We start from the raw sequence: 8,758 nt of genomic DNA, 5'->3' as shown, positions 1-8,758 counted from the left end.
AGGTTTTTTTTTTATTTATAGGATTTTCATTATGTAACTTTTAGGATTTTAATTATATAACTTTTAATTTTTTAGTAATTTGTAATAGTATTTTGCATATTATTAATGTACTCCCTCCGTCCCACTTAAAATGAAACATTTGGAAATTGGCACGAGATTTTATGCAGTGTTGTTTTGTGAGTTAAAGAAGAGAGAGTAAAGTAAGAGAGATGAAAAAGTAAAGATAGAGTTATTTCCATTTTAGGAAACGTTTCATTTTTAATGGGACAAACAAAAAAGAAAAACGTTTCATTTTTAATGGGACGGGGGGAGTATTTAATATTGTGGAAATGTTTTAGTAATTGAAGTATTTAAATTAAATAATAGAATGGTGGTATCTTGGTCTTGCGGAAGAACATAGGTTTGTGCTCTTGCCAAAAGAGCATGGAGTAAAAAATTAGTACTAATAAAAATGGGTCCGGGCTAAGTCACCGACGACTTTATTCCAGCCGGCAATAAAGACTTTTAACGGTCCCCGAATCTGTGATGGAAAAGCGAATACTTGGAGACGAATTGTGACTGCGTTCTGAAGCAAAACTTAATAGGTTGCATTTGCAATGGCTTTGTCGTTACCTTGGTTGTTGTTGGTGTTGACCGTGTGGAGTTCAGTTTGTAATGGATCAGATACCATATCAGCAGGTGAATCTCTGTTTCTAAACCAGACTTTAATCTCCAAACAGGGCAGGTTTGAGTTTGGATTGTTTGCTCCTGCTAACTCCACCAACTATTATGTTGGAATATGGTACAAAACCATACCAATACAAACAGTGGTATGGGTTTTGAATCGAAATCACTCCATTCAATCCTCTTTTCGTGATACTTGTCTGCTGCAGATGAGTAACGGCAGCCTGACCCTTGTTGCTAATTCCAAGGTGATTTGGAGGTCTATGACATCTTTATTTGTCACTGAGGCACTCATTCTTGACACTGGCAACTTTGTCTTGAAAAATGCTTCAGGCATTCTGTGGCAGAGCTTTCACAATCCGACGGATACTTGGCTGCCAGGTGCGATGGTTGGAATCGAATCAAAACTCACATCATGGAGAAACGGTGACGACCCTGCAATCGGCGATTACTCCTTAGGAATGGAACCAAACGGAGGCGGTGAACTTTTCATCAAGAAAAACGGTAGAGAAATGAGATGGAGGAGTGGAATTTGGCAAGGTGTCACTTTGCCGGCATTCTCATCTGCTAGCAATACTTACAATTTCTCATTTGTCGACGGTGCGTTTTTGACATATAAAGCTAAGAATGAATCCTGGGTGGTTAGGATTGTATTAAGCGATTATGGCGCAATTCATCATTTGTTGTGGCACGAGAGGAGTCAGAGATGGCTTATATTCGCTTCACAACCTACTGATGATGCATGTAGTAGGTTTGCTATATGTGGGCCTAATGCAGTTTGTGATATTAGGTTTAGTCCTATTTGCCAATGTTTGGATGGGTTCGTACCACTAGTTAGGGGAGAATGGGATGACTTAGACTTTTCGGGTGGGTGTAGAAGAATACAACCTTTGCAGTGTGATGTGGACAAAATGGAGTTTTTGAAACTAAGCAACATTATGTTTCCTGCATATGCTGAAACGCTGGAAATTGCAAGGAAAGGCATTTGCCAGTTGGTATGCAGAGTCAATTGCTCGTGCACTGCTTATGCCAACAGTGATGGAGGAGGATGTTTATTGTTTACTGGGGACTTGATTGATTCACAGAGGATGCCGAATGATTCAGGTATAACGCTATATGTCAAAATGGGGCACGACGATCCTCCTATGAAAGGTACTAATATGTAGATTTATTCTTGTAGAGTAACTGTGGTGAAATGAGACGTGAACACAATATTCCAAACATGAAACTTTTCTTTTGCAGGAAAGGGAAACAAAATTATAGTGGCTTTAGTCGTACCCATTACTTGTGGTATACTCATAATATCCAGTTTGTGCATTCTTTGGTGGAAAAAGCTTAGAAACATAGGTATGCATATTTTTTTGTTCAAGTGCATCAGGAAATTGAATGTATATATTGGCTTTGCTCATCATAATTCTCTTTGGCGTAGCACACAGAAGTGCACATAAAAATGTATCGCCACGTGACTTGAAGACATACTTTCCCACGTGCATTTCAGCCACGGGAGAAGATCAAAGTAATGAGCATGAGTTGCCAATCTTCAGTTTTGCTAGCATAGCGTTATCAACTAATAACTTCTCTGGTTCAAACAAGCTAGGAGAGGGTGGTTTTGGACCTGTGTACAAGGTTGTACAAAAAAGTTCACTTTGATGATATTATGATTTTCATCTCCTAATTTCTACTCTTTTGCCTTCATTTCAGGCTGAACTAGCTAATGAACATTTTGTAGCGGTGAAAAAGCTTTCGCAAACGTCGGGGCAAGGACTCCAAGAGTTCAAAAACGAGGTTCAACTTATAGCCAAACTCCAGCATAGAAACCTTGTTGGGATCCTCGGGTGCTGTGTCGAAAATGAGGAGAAGATATTAGTCTATGAATACATGCCCAACAAAAGCTTGGATTTTTTTCTTTTTGGTTGGTCAATTCATCTACATTCTAATTGATGTTTCTTTCTTGTCTGGCAATGGCATCCATTTTACACCTGCTATATGCCTGATGCAGATCCAAGAAAGAAAGCCCGACTGAGCTGGGAAATTCGTGTTCGTATCATTCAAGGCATTGCTCAAGGCCTTCTCTATCTTCACCATTACTCCCGGCTGAGAATAGTTCACAGAGATCTGAAAGCTAGTAATATTCTACTTGATGCGGAGATGAACCCCAAAATCTCTGATTTTGGCATGGCAAGGAATTTCAGCGGGGACGACTTGCAAGCCAATACCAACCGAATTGTTGGCACTTAGTAAGTGAAATGCAGCTTCACTAAACCTTATTGCTTCACTAACTAAAATTTTGTTTTGAAATGCAGTGGCTATATGTCACCGGAATATGCCATGGAAGGACGTTTCTCGTTGAAGTCTGATGTGTTCGCCTTCGGAGTATTGGTGCTGGAGATCATGAGCGGAAGGAAGAACTCTGATTTTTATGGCTCTGATCATCTTAGCCTTCTTGGATACGTGAGTCCTCGTTTCAACATTAAGAATCTTAACATGACAGTAAAATGATTTGATCACACTGGCTTAGGTCTGGAATATGTGGAGACAAGAGAGAGCGGTGGAGGTGGTTGATCCCATTTTGGAGATCCCAGCTTCGATCTCAGATCCGTTCAGATACATCAAGATCGGTTTATTGTGCGTTCAAGAAAATGCAGCTGATCGGCCCCTGATGTCCGAAGTTGCTGCCATGTTAACTAACCAACAAACGGCGGTAGACTCGCCCCGGAATCCTGCCTTCACTGTTGGGAGATCTTTGGCTGAAGTTAGCCCTAAAGGAGACAGAGAAGGGATCTGCTCTGCCAACAGTTTGACTGTCACAAATATGGAAGGTCGTTGATCAGTTGTTGTTCTTCAAGTATTATACTCTCTTCAATTACAATAATAAATATAGATGTTGTTTGAATGTAACAACCAAGTATAGTAAGACTTTTTGTTGAATTGAATTATCGATTTTGATATTCATTCTTGATACAAATCAAAACATACACGCCCTCTTTAAATAGGCTTGAGAAAGTCATAAACATAGCAAGACTTGCTCAATACACAAAATCAACAATTTCCTAATTTTGCGTGATCATCAAATCTTCCCTTCTTTAATTGATTTCATTCCAACACTTTTAATAGGACGTTTCCTGTTTCTAGGCCAAAACTCCAAACAATTATGTAAGTTTTTGTATATTAGAGGCTAGATTTGCAAAGCTAGCATACATTTGTCATGTTTTATGATTATTGGTGAGGCTTAGTGATTTATTTTGTTGACTTAATCGTTAAGGGTTGTTTAAGTCATAGTAATTCTTTTAAGTAATACACTCAGTCTTACCTAATGGAGTACTACATATGATCTAATGTACTGTATGAAATATTGTCACCCAAGATACAAAATACTGGTAGTAATTTAATATATCTCATTTACAGAAGAATTCATACTAATATAGTCTCATAAGATTACTCTAATCAAATTATCTTATATTTCACCAGTTCAATAATATAAAAAACCGCCCTGAATAGTTTTTGTGTTGGACAAAAGTATAATGACATTAAAAATGAAAATTTCAAACACTTGGCCTCTAAACTCTGTAACCGGCTAAATTCTATAAATAGTGCATTCTGGAAATCGGCTTCCACCGATAGGGTTTTTTTTTTTTTTTTTTCCCTTCTGTAAGGGTATTTCAAATACGCATTCTTAGAATGCGCAACTAAGCTGAATTCGGCAGTCAACCAGAAAAGTCAAAATTCAAACTAAATACGCATTCTTAGAATGCGTATCTCACTTGAATTAAATTGGGGCAAATCGGCCAGAACAGAACGCACAACAGACACGCTGCTTCTTCGATTCTGCTGCTTCTTCGCCGCCGCCGCTCACGTCAACCTGCCGCCGCCGCCGCCGCTCCCATCGACCTGCCGCCGCCACCGACGTTCTCCCCCCCACGGTATGTATACCTCTGCCCGATTCTTGGAAGGGATTCGCGGGCAAGGAGGCTGGAGTTCGCGCAGAGGGCAGAATGCTTCTGCACGATTCTGTTCTGGACTAACTTTATGAAGGGGAGATACGCATTCTAAGAATGCGTATTTAGTTTGAATTTTGACTTTTCTGGTTGACTGCCGAATTCAGCTTAGTTGCGTATTTCAAATACGCATTCACCCATTTCCAGAAACAAAAAAAAAAACCTACCTATTGGTGGAACGATTATTGTAGAAGACCCCATTTATAGAATTTAGCCCTCTGTAACCATCAGCTATGAAAAATGCAGAACAATGTCTGTCTAGTCCTAGCAAAGAACAAGAAAGATACTCCATTTCATCACCCCATAATATCTGAATCCAAGACTCATGGCTTTCAGAGACTTGCCGTATCATGATCTTCACCTCGTTTTACTGATGGTATCTTGTTTCCTTGCCATTGCTGCAGCCACTGACACCATAAGAGCTAATGAATCTCTCAGCGGCTCTAAAGGTTTGATTTCTAGTGGAAATAGATTCAAACTGAGTTTTTTCAGCCTACCTAATCGCAGCCTCTGGTATGTCGGTATCATGTTCGATATCCGAGAGATGACTGTTGTATGGGTAGCTAACAGAAATAAGCCTCTCAATGATTCCTCTGGAACATTTCAGATATCATCAGATGGAAATCTTGTTATCTTGGATGGTCAAAAGGAAATTGTGTGGTCGACAAATCTTTCAACTTCTGTTTCCAATCATAGTGCTGTGCTCTTAGATACTGGTAATCTGGTTCTGCAAGATGACTCCAACAATAACATGTATGTTTGGGAGAGCTTCCAGCATGCTTCCGACTCTTGGTTAGAGAAGATGAAGATTGTTACAGATTTGGGTATGAACGAAAAGAACATACTGACATCATGGACAAGTCCGGATGATCCCACATGGAAGTTTCACCATGACCATTGAGCCTTCAAACGTTCCTCAGACGTTCGTTTGGAAGGATGGTGGTCCTTTATGGCACAGTGGTCCATGGAATGGTCATATATTCACTGGGATTCCGAACATGGTCAGGGACAATGGATATGGAATTAAGGTTGTCAGTAACTCTCTAGGAACTGCATATGAAATATTTACCGGTCCATATCCATCTCTTTTGTTCCACTATTTCTTAAACTCTTTAGGGGGTCTAGAGCAGAGAGTGTGGTCCGATGAGGAGAAAGGGTGGAGAATAGAATGGTCATCAACAAGTAACGAGTGTGACATGTATGGTAAGTGTGGACCTTTTGGAAGCTGTAATTCTCAAGACAAGCCAATATGTTCCTGTTTTCGGGGCTTCATCCCAACAAGCAACGATGAGTGGGAGGCGGGAAACTGGACTAGTGGATGCACTAGGAAAACTCACCTCCAATGTGAACAAGATGGATTTCTGAAGCTTGAGGGATTAAAGTTGCCGGATCATTTTAAATTTTTTAACTTTTCTGAAGGAGAATGCTGGAAAACATGCTTGGCTAATTGTTCTTGTATAGCCTATGCTGTTCCTCCTGGATATGGATGTCTGCACTGGACTCATAACTTAACCGATACTCAGAGTTTTACTTATGGGGGTGATGACCTGCACATTCGATGGCCACGTTCAGAACTAGGTAATTCATCCCTTTATTTAACATGCACATGAAGTTTAACTAACTCTTGTTTCATTTGTTTCTCCAATTTTCAGAAAAGAAGAAGACGCAAGAGCTCAGAACAGTTATTGTAATAACAGTGGTTTTGGGGATTATACTTGTTGATATATGTGTGCTGAAATGGTTGTTGAAATATAGAGGTAAATGTGGCACAAGTTTTTAATAGTTGCTGTCATTTCTGTATAACATGTCTCTCTCAACGTGCAACACATTTTATTGTCTTATTTTAATTTTCAGCAGCAGGGAAGCTTATAAGCAGATTGCTATTCGTCAAAACCAACGAAATTGATAAACGATATTCTGAAGAAATGGCACTCATACATGACAAGCATGGAGTTAAACTTGAGGAGTTATCTGTATTTACATTTATGATGCTCTCAAATGCTACAGAAAATTTTGATTGCACCAATAAGCTCGGACAGGGTGGCTTTGGCCCTGTTTACAAAGTATTACTTCTTCTTTCAAGATTTACTTAGATATTCTCAGTCTTTGTACTCTATCATATGGAATGTGATTCATTTGCTGGTTTATAGGGGAAATTGCCAAATGGTGTAGAAATTGCTGTAAAAAGACTAGCAAGATCCTCAAACCAAGGGGTGGAGGAGTTCATGAATGAGGTTGAGGTGATTTCGAGGCTTCAGCACCGCAATCTGGTTAGACTTCTTGGATGTTGTGTCGAGCCTGAAGAAAAACTTCTTGTTTATGAATATATGCCTAATGGAAGCTTGGATGCCTATCTCTTTGGTATGTCTAGATGCTCAAGTTTCACTTTGCCGAAGAAAATATTTAATTCATTTGTTCTTTAATCTGTGATAACTCGGGTAACCTTTCTCAGGTTCACATAGACATAGCTTTCTTACATGGGAAACACCAAGCTTATCATTGAGGGGATTTGTCGAGGCCTGCTTTACCTACATCGGGATTCACGGTTAAAGATTATTCACAGAGATCTCAAGGCGAGTAACATCTTGTTGGATGAGGCGTTGAGCCCTAAAATATCCGACTTTGGTATGGCAAAGATTTTTTGTGGAAATGACGATCAAGGAATTACAACAAGGGTTGTTGGGACATTGTGAGCACTCATCACTCAAGTAAATATTTTCAGATAGAAATTTGTTGTTGTCATCCTGATCATGAATTCATTGGTTGCAGTGGCTACATGCCCCCGGAATACGCACTTCACGGAACATTCTCTGAAAAATCTGATGTGTATAGCTTTGGAGTCCTATTGTTGGAGATTTTGAGTGGAAAGAAACACTCAAGTTTTGATGATCAGCAGCTCTTCCTTACAGCTTATGTAAGTAGCTTTGTTATGGAAATGTAACATATTTTCATTCTATATGTCATATTAAATTTTTTGTTATATTGTGAATATCGAACAGACATGGAAATTATGGAATGAAGGAAAGATAGTAAATTTGATGGATCCAGCCATATATGAAGATGATAGCAGAATGGAAGATGAGATAGTGAGATATGGTAATGTAGGTTTGCTGTGTGTGCAAGAAAGGGCAGCAGACAGGCCTAACATGGCTACAGCACTGTCTACGCTTAACTGTGAGATTGTAGAACTCCCTCGCCCGAAGCAGCCTGCATTTGTTGGGACGCAGAGCTCTCAGTCCGCAGAGTCCTGTACCAAGAGGTCACGTAAAGTTTCTGTAAATGAAGTGACTGGTAAAAGTGCCTGGTTATGTATGTTTATCTGATACATATTGCTGCTGCCTTCATTTGCCAGGCTTCAGGTGTGAATGTGTTTGCTTCAAACAATTCTTAGCCTAAATTATTCTAGAAAAATAAACATATACAGTGTGAAACATTGTCGCATATATTATATTCCTATATTTCAAGCTTGAACATGTGACAAATTCAAGTGGGAACATAATTCCTTTCCAGGCATACTGATTTCAGATCAGAACATACAAAGTTAGGTAAGAATTGTGAGAATTTTTGGTACAGTAAAATTGTATACAGGTCCCAAATTTATGTTCATTTTGTAATTCAGTTACATTTTCAATATTTTGTAAATAAATACTCCGTATAAAATATTTTTGATTGTTCTTGTGATTAAAAAAATGACGCTGAGACAAAGATGGGCTAAAATTTGCATAATAACTTATGGAACTAACTTAAGAAATGGTTATATCATTATTTGTAAAAAAATTTATACTAAAAGGATATATAGGGAAATAACTGAGAATGGAGTAGTCAGTAGTAAAATAATATACTAGTGTGTCTGAATTCTATGCTTGACCCATGAAAACTAGTTTCCATTGGAATAAGTGCGACTGAAAGAAAAATATGTAGCAGGTAGATGGAAAATTCGTTTTTGTTGACTAGACTACGGTTGTGACATTGACACTTACAAATTAATCAAACCTTGACCAAAAGCGTGGACATAAATACAAATATAACTATCAAAGAAAATTCTGATAACATTAGACCTCTAAATTTTCTCTGAGATGCATATTAGTGTTAGTACTAGC

At 38.8% G+C, this 8,758-nt stretch overlaps 1 protein-coding gene and 1 pseudogene across 2 annotated transcripts; both read left to right on the top strand.

Moving 5' to 3' along the window:
- Positions 1-547: 547 nt before the first annotated feature.
- LOC125195207 (G-type lectin S-receptor-like serine/threonine-protein kinase B120) lies at positions 548-3,609 on the top strand. Its single transcript, XM_089056157.1, has 7 exons — positions 548-1,815; positions 1,906-2,010; positions 2,093-2,289; positions 2,365-2,575; positions 2,663-2,900; positions 2,967-3,114; positions 3,182-3,609. The coding sequence occupies exons 1-7, from the start codon at positions 597-599 to the stop codon at positions 3,488-3,490; spliced, it is 2,427 nt and encodes an 808-aa protein (XP_088912283.1). The 5' UTR covers positions 548-596; the 3' UTR covers positions 3,491-3,609.
- Positions 3,610-4,983: 1,374 nt separating this feature from the next.
- On the top strand, positions 4,984-8,080 carry LOC148929260 (G-type lectin S-receptor-like serine/threonine-protein kinase At1g11300; annotated as a pseudogene). The gene is made up of 7 exons (XR_016128899.1): positions 4,984-6,236; positions 6,311-6,415; positions 6,513-6,721; positions 6,809-7,019; positions 7,111-7,347; positions 7,428-7,572; positions 7,658-8,080. The product of XR_016128899.1 is annotated as a G-type lectin S-receptor-like serine/threonine-protein kinase At1g11300 (transcript).
- Positions 8,081-8,758: the final 678 nt, after the last annotated feature.

This window comes from Salvia hispanica, chromosome 4 (genome assembly GCF_029641045.1).
Source record: "Salvia hispanica isolate PSC_SH4W2 chromosome 4, Shi_PSC_v1, whole genome shotgun sequence".
Classification (NCBI taxonomy): Eukaryota; Viridiplantae; Streptophyta; class Magnoliopsida; order Lamiales; family Lamiaceae; genus Salvia; species Salvia hispanica.
Note: the sequence above shows the minus strand (reverse complement) of the source record. Positions and strands in the feature narration are given on the sequence as shown.

What these genes read in the sequence shown, in the direction of transcription:
- LOC125195207 (XM_089056157.1), top strand. Translation starts at nt 597, where the DNA reads ATGGCTTTGTCGTTACCTTGGTTGTTGTTGGTGTTGACCGTGTGGAGT. An exon ending in CGACGATCCTCCTATGAAAG is followed by an intron (nt 1,816 to 1,905) that starts GTACTAATATGT and finishes TTTCTTTTGCAG; the next exon opens with GAAAGGGAAACAAAATTATA. An exon ending in ATCTTAGCCTTCTTGGATAC is followed by an intron (nt 3,115 to 3,181) that starts GTGAGTCCTCGT and finishes ACACTGGCTTAG; the next exon opens with GTCTGGAATATGTGGAGACA.